The 14,325-nt window shown below is 35.6% G+C and overlaps 3 protein-coding genes across 7 annotated transcripts in view; 2 read left to right on the top strand and 1 right to left on the bottom strand.

The window, feature by feature from the left end:
• LOC143252264 (uncharacterized) overlaps positions 1-14,325 on the bottom strand; it is a 260,355-nt gene that overhangs the window by 59,746 nt on the left and 186,284 nt on the right. The gene's annotated exons all lie outside the window — the stretch shown is intronic.
• The window catches only part of LOC143252265 (uncharacterized), a 55,674-nt gene continuing 43,362 nt past the window's right edge, over positions 2,014-14,325 (top strand). For 3 of the 5 annotated variants that reach the window (XM_076504140.1, XM_076504141.1, XM_076504143.1), the window contains exon 1: positions 2,132-2,540. Coding sequence is in view for 1 of the 5 variants with exons in the window: in XM_076504144.1 (XP_076360259.1) it covers positions 5,176-5,424 (249 nt within the window). In the remaining 4 variants the exon portion in view is untranslated. Of the gene's footprint in view, positions 2,541-4,493; positions 6,405-10,483; positions 12,537-14,325 lie in introns of those variants that run through there. The other 2 variants (XR_013028905.1, XM_076504144.1) reach the window with 2 other exon arrangements.
• On the top strand, positions 2,547-4,487 carry LOC143254442 (uncharacterized). The gene is made up of 2 exons (XM_076509629.1): positions 2,547-3,743; positions 4,158-4,487. Exons 1-2 carry the CDS (start codon positions 3,522-3,524, stop codon positions 4,233-4,235), a joined length of 300 nt encoding a protein of 99 aa, XP_076365744.1. The 5' UTR covers positions 2,547-3,521; the 3' UTR covers positions 4,236-4,487.

The following is a 14,325-nucleotide window of genomic DNA, read 5'->3' on the forward strand; positions in this document are numbered from 1 at the left end:
CTCTGTTCACCACGGGTATCGAAACCCGGTTTCTATTGTCATAAGTTTGCAGACATACCGTTGAGTCTCTAAGGGGCTTAAACTCATCAAGTGCATTTCAAAAGCAATCTGTATTAGTGAAGAGTTACGAAATAAGCTCCATGCATTAAAATTTAAGTTTTCAGTACAAGCAGAATTACTTTTGTAAAATTCATCATATAATACATTTACAGCTTGTTTTGTTGTGTTTTTTTTTCGTTTATTGGATTTCATCGTTTGGGATGTTGAACTGTTCTGTTCTTCTTGGGCATGGCCAAGCCGGTTAAGGCGTGCGACTCGTAATCCGAGGGTCGCGGGTTCGCGCCCGCGTCGCGCTAAACATGCTCGCCCTCCCAGCCATGGGGGTGTATAATGTAACGGTCAATCCCACTATTCGTTGGTAAAAGAGTAGCCCAAGAGTTGGAGGTGGGTGGTGATGAGTAGCTGCCTTCCCTCTAGTCTTACACTACTAAATTAGGGACGGCTAGCACAGATAGCCCTCGAGTAGCTTTGTGCGAAATTAAAAAAACAAACAAAAACAAAACCTGTTCTATTTTATTTGCTTGCGTCCTCAAGAATAATAACAAGTTAAGCACAAAGTTACACAATGGGCTATCTGCGCACTGCCCACAACGGGTTTTAGTGTTCTAGGTCCGCAGATATTTAATTGTGCCACTGTTGGCTTAAAGTCGCGTGCTAGCTAATTACATAATTTTAGAAACATACATTGGTTTCAATAGATCCCTTTTGATCAGACTTCTCCAAGAACAAAATCAAGCAGGATGATCACTCCATGTCTCAAGAAGGTATCAAGTTCATGACAGTGCTGGAGAGAAATACATACAAAGACAAGGAAGGTTTATACACCATGAACAGCCATACCGATCTAACAACAAACAATTGGCAGAAAAGAAACGAGAACAAATTAGGCTGAAGAATTCACAGTATTTAGAAGACTACAAGTCTTTCATGTCCGAAATAATAGAGTGAGAGGAGGCAGAAGAAGTGTCACTGTTTTCAAAGGAATCAAAGACTTCATGGTACATTTCACACCATGGCTTTTATCATTCTCAAAAGCCAGGAAAGATCAGAGTTGTGTTCAATTGTAGCATTTGTTATCAAGGAGACTGCCTGAATGACGAACTTCTCCAAGGCCCAGAACTGATGAATTTCTTGATCAGCGTCCTATTTAGGTTTCGAGATGAACCTGTGGCTTTTATGGGGACATTGAGAAGATGGTTTGCCAGTTTCATGTGTATCCTGAACACAGAGACTATCTGAGATTTCTCTGGTGGAGAAATGGTGATCTTTCGACAACCCCTTGCATTTTCAAAATGAAAGTGCACTTGTTCAGTGCTACATCCTCACCAGCTTGTGCAAATTTTTGTTTGAAGAGAATTACAGCAGATGAACGTGGGAGATTCTCTGAAGAAGTCTGTGACTTCCTTGAGCAAGATTTTTATGTAGATGATGGCTTGGCGAGTTGTAGCTCATCTCAAGAAGCCATCCAGCTGATAAGAGGTGCCCAAGCCTCATGCTATGCAGGAAATCTTCGATTTCACAAGTTCGTTTCCAAAGCCTTGAGGTTATGATGGCAGTCCCTGAGTCGGAAAGAGCTAAAGAACTGAAGAACTTAGATCTACTTTGACGAGCTTTCCATTGAACTAGTTTTCAACACTCAGTGGTGTATCGAATCAGATGAATTCAATTTCTGCCTCTGCCTACCAGTATGACTATTAACTCATAGGTGTGTCCTTTCAATTGTTGCATCAGTGTATGATCCACTAGGAAGTATTGAAGCAGAAGGATCTAGTGGAGTTAAGGAAGTTACTTTTTGTGAAACGAGTAGAGTTTCACATACTCAGTTGTGAATAAATTTATATATTTAAACCTTTTATTTTATTTCAGTCTCTTCTTGTAATATATAATGGGCATAGTTATATTTGATGAATTAACTTTATATGAAGTAATATCGTACAAATGTTTTCAGTAAACTATCAAAAAGAGGCAGCAAATCCTTTGCCCAAGCAATATTTGTTTATATGACTCTTCTGGTAAAATGAAATTTATTTGTTATCCTAATAGAAATATTGTATTTCCTCATTTAGTAAATTACAGTTTAAACAATTTATTAACCATTTCATAGAAAATTTGATATACAGCAACAAATTAAGATGTGGTAAGTTTATTTAATACATTTAATAAACACATTAGATTTTATTTAGGAATTCAGACTGGAATGTACCTTTAATAGAGGTAGTAGTGAAGATGTGAAATGTGATTTTGATTGGTGGAAAAATGTGACAGCACCCTAAATAACACAGAGGTGTAGATAAAGTGAAGGGTAAACTGCTGGAAATAGCAGCAGGATTTTATGATGAACTTAACATTTGTATGTAAGGTATAACAACTTTCAAAAAGATAGAAACTGTAGAAATAACTCTGTTGAGTAATAGATTTCAGTATTTTGCTTATACAGACAAGGAACTAGGGAAAGGACAGACAGAGATGGGAATGAAAACGTAAGTTGTATCGGATATATGACGCTGTTCAGTGTTGGAGTTATTATTTCATTTATTTAGTATTTTAATGTTTAATGGTTATTATCTTTTCATCAGAAGAGTGTTAAAAATAATTATTTTATGAGAGTTATGGTAAGTTTCATTATGTAACGCTGTACAAGTTGAACATTGTGTAGGTAATTTGATTGTTGTGCTATCCTTTTGTAATATTGTTAACATGATTTCACTTGAAGTTTCTAGGTTTTCGCTTGTATGTGTAATATTGTTACTAGAGGGGTGGGTTTTTCTGTTGTGTATTACCAAAAGTTGAGAAAAATGAGAAGAAAAATGTGTGTATAGACTGGATGATCATGATTTTAGCCATATAAAGTGTATAGTGGCGACTGTTAGTGTAATATTTACAGTTTGTATTGTAATAACAGAGTTGAGAAAAATTGTTCATTTTCTCAACTGAGTACTAAAGTAACTGAACAAACTTTGTGGATTTTTGATGAAAAAGACAATTATTTAAAGCTACACATAGAACTGTGATAACATAGGTGAACTTAGCATTGATTGTATTGTGAAGAATGGCTAAAAGAAGGAAAGGGGCAACTGGAAATACATACAGACAGAATTAGAGAACAAGTGAGATTGTAAAGCTCTTCAACAGAAAGATGAAGACCCAAGAATGAGAACAGGGTCAAGTCAATTGACCAAACCTGTCCAAATTTGGTAAACAAAAAGACAACATGAATGTTTTTTTGAGAAGTATGAAAGATTTCCCCAAATTCATAACTGGGAAAAGGCAACTGTCTCAGTCCAATTTTTACAGGAAAAGACGTACAAGCATTTGCAGACATGATGTCAGGGAATAAAGTAAAAAGTGTTGTTGAAATGTCATAAATTTACCAAGGAAGGTTTTCACTAGAAATTCAGTGAAGTCAAATTTTCACTGGAAAAACTGTATTTGTATTTGTGGCACATTTATAAGGTTGACTAATGTTGCCAAGTGTGAAAATGCTAATATGTGAAGAGTTCATGATCACGTGCTCCACTAATATGTCACTGTTTCTAAAGGAGAGAACACCAACAGATTTAGGTGAGATGATCAATCTGGCAGAACAGTATATGGAATCCCAGGGAGGGAGTATTACTGGCAAGCTCAAGGATAACCAGTTCAAGTCAAAACAAGTAATGGATGAATATTACCAGGATTCCACATAAAGTCACAGGAGGTAAACAGTAAAATAGGTGAAGGTATGCTATGCTTGTTATACAATGAGGCACTTTGTCAGTGAGTACACATCTATTGTCAACAAGCAACTTCAGAACTCTCAATAAAAAAGCTGGAGCTATCTAAATATATGGTGCTGCCAGAAGAAACAGAATCAAGACATTTCAGATTAACCAACAGAAGGAATTGCTACCATCATGATTAAACAATGCACCACTGATGGTCAGCTGAAGTCAGCAAATGGGTCAATGGTACCAGTAGTTATTGGAGTGTGTGAAAAACATAAAGAGGTGCCAACAAATCAAAACATGCCTGTAAGTGAATGCTATGCCAAGGACAAGAAAGTAAAGGTTCTATGAGATACTGGGTGCAGTAATGAGAATCACTCTTGTTTCAAATGATGGGCAAGGTATGTGCTGATTGATGGGATGGTGAGAAAGCTTCCCATAGCTAGAATACAGGTGGACACTCCATACTAAGTGAGAAACCTTGGAGTCATGTGTATGAAGACACCAATTTATTATTTGATGATTGGAAACATACCAGATAGTAGAAGGTTGGATAAACTAGACAGAAAAGAAGCTAATGAGGTACCTGTAGTTACCACAATAGCTCAAGAAAAGTTAGAACAAGAAGAACAAGTTAGTAATAAGAGCCCCTTTAAGTTTCGAAAGTGACATTCAAAATGCATGTCCATGGGAACTGAAGGAAGCATTGAGAAAAACTCTTTGCTTCAGAAAATTTGGGACAGTGCCTGAGAGGAAGTTGATCGCAAGAAAAAGGGGAAGAAACCTAAAGAATTGAGGACTGGACAGTACTGTATTGGACCTACAAAGCAGTTCTACAGTGAAAGTTAAACACAAAGGTAGTCAAGAGCTCTTGTGTGACACGTAGCCCAAGGATCAACATTTCAGGATCAGATAGAATATCTCAGTTCTGCTACCCATTGCCAACAACAAAGTGTCATTGCATTGGAAAAGACCCTTTGAATTGCAGGAATATAACAATATAGTATACTATAAAGCAAAGGTAGATGGGAAAACCACGATCTATGATAACAATCTATTGTAGAGATACTCTGAAAGGTGAGGAGATCTAATTGGTGCAGCCACTGAGACAAAGATTGGCATGGAAAGTGTGGTTGCCATAGATTCAGAGCCAGGAGACAGTGACTTCAATTTAGAACATAAAAATCCACAAGCCCTTAGACCATATAATAAGACTTTTAGAATGAACTGAAAACAATCTCTGTGTATAATAAAAAATATACTCTTCAAAAAAAAAGAAAGGCAAAATATGAGACAAATTGTTAACAAGTTTATTCCAGGTACTTGTGTATGACATGTGACACTTTGCACATTCACTGCTGAACATCCAAAGTCTGCAAAGGCAAAGTCCATACTCACTAGTTGAAGTTTAATGCCACTCAACGTCAATAATGAGTATGCCCCTGTGAACATCAATAACTGCTTGGCATCTCCTGCCCATGGAAGCAAGATGACGAATCACATCTTGGAATGGCTGTCCACTCAGCCTGCAAAGCTGCTGCAAGCTGAGGTAGAGTCTGCAGTTGAGGTTGTCGCCATCTCAGACGTTGGTCCAACTTGTCCCAAAGATGTTCGATGGGGTTTAAATCTGGTGATCTGGAGGGCCAGGGAAGAACATTGATGTTGTTGTGTCTTAAAAAGACAGTGGTGAGTCGGGCTGTGTGAGGACGGGCGTTATCATGTTGAAAAACATTTAACGTTCACCATAATGGGTTGCACATGGGGCCTAAGGACCTCGTCGACGTATCGTTGAGCCGTAAGATTCCCTCAAATGTGCAAAAGGTCTGTTGAGGCAGTAGATGTCGCAGTGGTTGTCCTGTCCCAAGATGGTGTAACTGGATATAGCGATCTTGTGTGGGCGTGGTCACACGAGATCTGCCAGATTGTGGACGGTCACGAGTTGATCCATGTTGTTGGTGATGATTCCATAGCCTTGTAGTGGTGCTTGGGTGGACATTCACAGCTCTGGCAACTTCTGATCGAGATTTGCCTGCTTCCAAGCGACCAATGGCGTTGTTGCGTTGTGCTTCAGTCAGTCTTGGCGTAACTGTATTGTGTGTCGGTGGCTTAACACTGAGCTATGGAAACTGAGAACCTGTCACTTTTACAGGCATTTTGCATATGTTGCACTTGCAGAACATGCAGATCTCTCAAACAAATTTATTGGACACGAATGCGTTTTGGCGAAAAATCCGTTGTTTTCCTCCGTTTTCAAAGTGCACAACGTTTATTGTCATTTTGGTCTGACAATCGGTGCCTTAACACGTGTAACAGCACATACTCTGAGATTGTAACATTATTACATATATTTCTCTTTAAAATAACAAAAATATCCCTTTTGCATTTCTTTTTTTGAAGAGTATATAATAAATATTTTTCTAAAAGACAATTCTCATGTTGGATATACAAGACTGTATAGTCTCAAAGTTATTTTTTACTTTATTTAATGATTATTTAGTTTCATAACAAGTGTTAAAAGTTATTTTAAAAGCAATAAATATGACAAGTTTAGCTATGTATTTCTATGTACAATTCATTTGTTGTGTATGTAGTTTAATTGTTGCAGAAGGCTTTTGTAATACATTTGATGTGATCTCACTCTTCTAGGCTTTTCTCGTTAAGTGTATTGTTGTCACTAATAGGGATAAATTACTAAGTCGAGGAGTGGCTCTACATGTAAAAATGTGAGTTAGATCCTATTTAAGTGAGTATATTCAAGTTAATAGTATTGAGATGATTGACTGAGTTTGGGTTTTAATTGGAATTTGTTGCAGAGCATTTAAAGAAACTCTACAGCTGTTAATAATGTCATAATTGTGGAATATTTTAAGTTCGGTGTGATGTTTTATTACATGTGGAGACAAGTAAAAATGATATTTTGGATCCAATTTTTAAAAAAAATCAAATTTTAAGAAGAGGATAGAAGAATTTCCTGTTATGAACTGGGCAACAAAATTAAGCGGAGATCAGTAGTGTAGACAATTTTCTTGAGATGTGGGGAGAAGCAAGCTCAAAGGGTCACAAATGATTTTAACTTATTTAGGTACATCTAGCATATGTCAAAGGCCTGCAGAATTTTGAAAATACAATAACAATGGCATGGTAGCCAGGGATACTATGTAATCACACTCTGAAGCTTACACAAGCCTGTATTATATGGCCTTACCTGGAGCTTGTAGTGACTGCTGAGTTCAGTAGCCCTACTGTTGCTTTTGCTGCAGAATAAAGGAAACAAATCATTTCTGAAGAACCATTGTCAAGGCAATGAATGGCTTGTTTAAAGTTAAGCACGAAGCTACACCATGGGCTATCTGTGCTTTTCTCACAATGAGTATTGAAACCCAGTTTTTACTGTTATAAGTCTGCAGACATACTATCGTGCCACTGAGGGGGTGGGAGAGCATCGTTTAAAATGACAGGAGATATCTTAGGGTAGAATGATGGGTTGCCTGGGCTTGTCCTAGAGAATGTTCTGTATACTGTAGAATATTCTATAAACAAATTTTAAATAAGATAAATCAACATACTAAAATCATTCTCTGAATTTCTGATGAATTTGAAGTTCAACAGCTCAAAATGCAGTTGATGTCCCTGCATAAAGAATACACGTATTCTGTAACATACAAGTAAATAATATAACAACACACTCTTTATGATTCCTTCCATTTTAGTGCTTTTAAAAATTAATGGCAGTATAATCAAATATTTGAAATTTTCTAAAAAATGTATTTAATGATTGTGATGCATTATTTTTATATTTCAAGGTGTAAATGTTTCTACCAAAAAGCAACTGTAAATAAAAATTCTTGACCACTGGATGTAGTGCATCAAGGCATTCCTTTTTTTTTTCAGTTTTCATTCTTTTGACTCCCATTACTGTTATTAATACTAAAATATTACTTCAGAATACCACCACAGGGCCACATGATTTAATGATTGCAAATTTAATGCTGGTATTGGTTTAAAAAAAAACCCGATTAGAACAATGAATGCAATTTTACCCTGAATGTGATTTATGTGGATTTCTGTTACTTATTAAAAATGAAAAGCTCTTGGCACTTTATGTAACCCCCTATGAACATGTTTTGCAATTCCTTTTGCAATTGTACTATACATTTTGGGAAACAGAGCATAGTTCAGTAACATTGCAAATTGTTCACCTTCTTAAAGAAAACTTTTCTTTATTTTACTGCTGTTAAATCTTCTAAATTCTTTGACTGCATAGATTAAACAGGCCTCAAGGTTATCTTTTTGATAAATAATAATAATTGGATTGCATTTTTTACTTCTAAAGCATCTTATAATAGAAATTATTTAGATATCTACTTTTCCTGTAGCATCTTGTTTATTCTCTATTTGCAAGTTCGTATACTTTGATGTCACAACTGTTAATTAATGTTGTGTACTATTTTACTTATACTGTGCATCCAAATTCTCTCTTATTTGACATAGTGTACAGAACTAGATTTTGACATAGCATACAGCATACCATATTCATACTTTCAATTGATATTTGTGTCAAGTTCTAGATTTTTTCAACTTGTGAGATTGTGAAAGATAACCTCCTGGCCTGCTTTTGTCTATCTGGGCAAGTTCTTCTGTTTTTTTGTTAAGATTATGGTTTTTGGAAATGACAATCTCTGTACAAAGAATATGCATTTTTATAAGGAACCATTCAAAATACACACACTGAGTGTTTCAAAACACATGTATTAAGTGGTGACGATTCACAGAATTAAAATATCTCTAGTAATTTTATTATCGTGTAAATATTATATAATTGCTATAAATGTGGTATTTTCCTGAGAATGATTTTCTTACAAAGCAGTCAGTTAGACTCACTAATTAGAGGCTCTTACAAAATAGTCTATGGTGTGTGACTGTGCATCTTTCAGATCACCAACTGGGTATGACTGAAAGAAAGTCTCAAAGTTGAAAGGTGTAAAAGTACAATGTTTATTCACAAAAGCACAATTGCAATATGAAACACCAAAAGCAAGAGTGTTTGTCATGTGTTGTACTTGCAAGAAAGAGGAAATAAAACAAAGTGATCTCTCCCTCACCAGTCTAGTGATTGGTCCCCATTTGTATGGTAAACTACAAAGCTGAGTACTTTTAAACCAAGTTAAAATATATAAAATTATAAAGAAGTTACAAATGTTACCATAGATCTAAAAACTTCTGCACAATCTCTTCGAAACCTCAAGTGTAAGATCTCTGCAATATATATAAATTCTTTAGGAATCTAAAATTTCAACACGAATATGAATAACTGAGGAGAATACTAAAAAATACAATAACAACTTAAGCCAGATTTGCACAGGGAATGCTATTCTACAAGTGGCCATTGTCCATTTGTGCTGGCATGGTGGAAACTCTTGGTCATTTATCTAATTAAATGACAAACAAGACTACTTTCTAGTTGCAGGTATTGTTACCCATCTTTCTTGCAAGAAACTTGGCTAATTACCATTTAGTACACAATATCATGTATTGTTATTGAAACAAGCAAAATTAAAATGTGTTTAACCAGGTAACATTCCTCATCCAAAATAAACTGAAATTTAAAAAAATTAAATATTTGCATATCAAAAAGAGTGTGTATAAAACACATTGTCCTGCCCTGTACCATTTAAGTATGCAGTCATAAGTTATTATATTTTGTTGATGTGAAGCTCTCATTTTATCAATAAACACTCATAACTTCATTTTCATTAAATGTTCTTTGGTCCAAGCATTGCCTTGTGGTTATGTATCAAGATTGAATTTAAAAGTTAATGGTTAAATACTGTAGCTGTGAAAGTGCACTCCACACTTTGTAACTGTGAGTGTATCATAATAGTGACAGTTGAATCTCACTGTTTCATCAGAATAACCCAAAGTTTGTGATAGGTGCTTTTGAACATAAGGTTAAAACTATTGGTGGCTATGCTCAGGTACGTTTAGGCATAAGTTTCGAAATAAACTAAATGCTTGAGTCCCTGGAATCCTTGCATAATTGATGCTATTGAATTAAAACACCAGTAATTTAGGGTTACTAATTTAATGTCTGTTATCAAGAACATTTCTTGATCAGCTGCATTCTCCATTATTTTAATTAATAACTCCTTATTCCCTGATGGGTCTGCATATACAAGTTGTTTTTTGTTCCTTAAAAGATATCTATCAATACTTGAAAGTGAAATTTTGATATACTGTTTGGGTGCACTTTTTTCTAACACAGAGGGTGAATATACTTGAACATTACTTCAGAACATTCAAACTATAGTGGCATCCTTATATTTACAGTTTTCTTAAATTGCAAATGTACTTCCAATAATACTTTCCTCCTGACATACTATAACTTGATAGCCAGGGCTTCTTCCTTTGCCCATATAAGCATTGATCTGATTTTTTTCCTCTTGCTCCAGTCTTTGATACTCCACATAATTAACCTTGGTGATATTTGTCTTGGGATACTCTCCACTTATGTCAATGTATCTTCTATCTTAGTACTGTACATAAGCACCTCATTCAAATAATGTTGTCGCTTCTTTGTGACTGACTCAATCCACAGTCTCTAACATCATCTCTTAATGAATAAAAGGGCAGGAGAGTGTGATAGGAAGTATGTATTATTGGAACTACATTTTACATTTGAGAAGATGTTAAATTCAAAATTATATTTACTCACATTACAGCTAGAATTCAATGTAAGAAGGATGTGTCAACAGAAGACTGCCAGTCTGATGGGAGAACTGAATTACATCCAAAACATATTTATCTTCATCCAAAACATAATTCTTGTACTGTGGGTGAAATGTTACATGATTTATCATCACTACTGATCTGGCCCCAATCAAGTGGCTGTGGTCCAACTGTTTGAAGTTAGAATTACAAGGCCATGGACCCAAAATCCCAAGGTGGTAGCAAGAGCATTTGGATTGCAATATATAATATATATTTGTGAGTGTATTCTAACATGTAGCTATACAGTGATGTGTTTCAAGCCACCAAAATCATGAGTAGGTATGCAATAGTGAATTGGACAAAACTTTTTAACCTGAAGAAGTCTGAAAGACAACACCTCGGGATCGAAACGAGGAAACAGAACTTGTCCAGTCTGGAATTGTGAACACCTATCTTCAATTCCCAACTGAAAGGGAAGGAAAATTCATCTTGTCTCTGGAATTACGGGAAGGATGTGGAAAAAACTGTGCTCATCCAAAGACCCAAGATGGGACCACTCTGCTTCAAGGAGACAATGGACTCTTTTCCATGAACAATGTTCTGAACCAATTCTAAATAGCTGAGTGTGAAACCTGAACTGGTATTATGAGTAAGAGCCATGTGGGCTGGTGCCTCATATTAATATTTGGGGAAAAATCATCCTGGGACCAGGGAAGGAGGGCCCCCAATATTGCCCTCTTCTTCAAGTGTGAAGGATTTTTCAATATAATACTCTAGAGGAAAAGCCTCTGTCCACTTCCCCACTGACTGCAAACAGGGTGTGGCAAGGACTTCCTAGTTCCACTAGTAGAATCTGGGGGGCAATGCACACTGGAATGTCCTGAGGTGAATCAATACAATATATTTTTAAAAGTAAACCAATCCTAATTTATTCAACTGATGATCAGCAGGGATGGGCAAGATTCCTTTATGCTTTACAAATAACAGTAGTCTATGAGTGATGGTGCAGCATAATATAGTAATACCATCTGGTCAGCCTCTAGGTGGTCTTGTATAACACCCAACTTATACACAGCCTGTTCCAAAGTAGATAAAATATATATTTAAATAGTGGTTGCTAGTGCAGAATTAGTTTCATAAAAGCATATCTGCTTGGCAACACTAACCACAGAGTGGGATCCTGAAAAGTAAAGATGAGATAAGAATGGTAATAATGATCTACCAAAAGTGGTTGAGACAGTTACATGGGTAGTCAAAAAACCCTCAGATGAAAATAATATTAGATTGCACAAATAATGTGAAATAAAAGTATTGAGGGAGACCCAACTGGGCCACTAAAAAAATATAAAGTGAGGAATCTGATGCCATAAATTTATTGTAGTATCTTCTTTAATATAGATGTTTGTTTAAATTTAGCTTATATTTAAAAATTTACACAAGTTATACTGTTAAATCTATATTCAATAAAGATTATTGAATCAAAATAAATGTGTACTTAAATTCTAGCGTATTGTCAATATTGTTGTGTGGGCTGAAATTTCTAGAAACTCTCTTCATACCTATAAATGTAACAAACATGATGTACCAAGAGACAGTATATATTACTGGTGTATTATAGTTGGGGTGCTATAAACTTTGGAAGCTATAACTGGGATTAATGTTTATTAACTGGTCATCTTGAGACATTTGACCAGGAAAGTTTATAGATTTTGAACATTACAAACTATTTATGTTCTGTGGATTCACATCAGATATTAGTATTTTTATAAAAAAATTCTTTTGGAGAAAACTTTTCATGTTGCTAGCAAAAAAAGAGAAGAATACAGAGCTAGCTAGCTCCCTGTTAAATTAATTGTATCCACATTAACTTGAAATTAACTTACTCATTTTGAACCCTTGATAAAGTATCAAGGAAGTACAAGAGAAGATGGAAGAGTGAATATTGTTTGTAAGTTTGTAAAACTTTTTTGTATATAGATCATCACTTGTAATAACCGTTATTATGAATTGTGTTACTGTTTGTATATTAAAATATACTTGTAAAAATAAAGTTTGTGTATCAACCTTGCTGGCAAGTATCATAAATTGAATAAACATCAACATTTATTGAAATTCTAAATTTAAATAACAATTTAAATCAGTTTTACGAGATTTAAAATTGTAATATGTAACATAGTACTGATTAGACATCACTTACAAGAGTTTCCTCACTTTGAAAGAGAGCCCGGAATTAACAATATGGATCAAATTCATACCCACCTAGTCAATGAAACTAGAGATAAATCCTGGAAAACTGAATGACTCCAATTAATGACACGTTGTTGTCTAGCATCTCTAAAGGAATAAATGTAGGCAACAAAATCTTGAAGATCCTCACTGAATATAACATATTATCAAGATCTGATTGGTCATGAAGTAAGAAATATTAGATAAACTGGTGACATTGTACTGGGTAAGAAGAATTGGTTGGAGAACATGGGAAGAAAGATAAAGCATCCTGTACATAATCAGCACAAACTACTCCAACAAGCAATGTCTATAGGTCAGCAGCAACAAAAAATAAACTTTAGGGACAAGTAATACATGGCATGTGAGGCCAAGGACTCAAATGGATGTTGATAAATGTAATGTAATGCCACCTTTACTTACCAGTTAGGTAACTGCAATGGCCATTTGGGAGAAGGAACTCAAAACAACACAGGTAGTCCAGAGAGTACTAGGGACTCAAAGAATATTTTGTCTGTGTGATTGAAAAGTGTTAAATAAGGCTGCCTCATGCAGTGAAACATTGGAAGATGTAAAATTCTTGACACAAAACCAGACTAAAAATGAGTTATGATTGGTGCTTCTGATTAAAGCAGATTCAACCTTCTCTCAATACACCAATGGTGACATGTGTGCCGTTTCCATTGACACATGTCCATTGCAGGACTAAGCAAAGGCTGCCCCAGGTATATGGTAATCCTAGAAATTGAACACTGTTAATGTGCAAAGGAGTACATAATCTACATGCCTGAAGCTTGAGCTCATGGATAGTTTGGTGTGCAATGTCAGATGATGGTTGCCTTCAGAGAGATTATAAAAGAGGAAGTAGAAGAGGGGGGATACTCATGAAAGTACTGCATAAACAGAAACTAGGGTTTAGCTGCAAAGCTGGTGCTATTAAAAGTACCCAACTATGGATTGGAATAAATCATAGCTAAGGCCATGGGTAACATACAAATTGAAGGGAAGGCCTAGAGTTGTAATCTCATTCCATCATGATAGAAAGCATCTACTGCAAAAGCTGAAGGATGAGGTACTAGAGACCAAATTGTCAGTGGTTGTATGTTCCAACAAGTGGCCAATCAACCAATCATCAGTGTATCAAAGTGAGAGTCCATCCAACAGAAGAAAACTTGCAAATCAGAATCTATTCTGTGGGGAGAACCTGTTTGGGTTGAGATAATTTGATTTGTTACTGAAGTCCTCACCCATGGAACATGGCAAGTGAGTAGGATGACATGGCAGGAGTGGTCCTGAGAAAGGAGATCTAAGGTTCAAAGACAAAGAACCCTGAACCAAGTGCCTCTTTGACTGGAAATGCAAGACACCATCTAGGAAGTGGGTAAAGCAATGATAACATTTACAACAGGAAAAGTACTATTATTTCAGAAAATATTTACTCAAGTAAAAAGTTAGTACTGAATATATACAGTACTCAAGTAACAATACAGTGAAAAGTATTAGCAAAAATAAGGACTGAATGCATTATTAAAAATAGTTTATGTTTAACTTAAATCCCCACTTATCATTTAGCTTCAGCAGTATCTAATTTTAACACTCCCTCTAGCCAGATTAGCTGGTCTCATTG

This window comes from Tachypleus tridentatus, chromosome 6 (assembly GCF_004210375.1).
Source record: "Tachypleus tridentatus isolate NWPU-2018 chromosome 6, ASM421037v1, whole genome shotgun sequence".
NCBI lineage: Eukaryota > Metazoa > Arthropoda > Merostomata > Xiphosura > Limulidae > Tachypleus > Tachypleus tridentatus.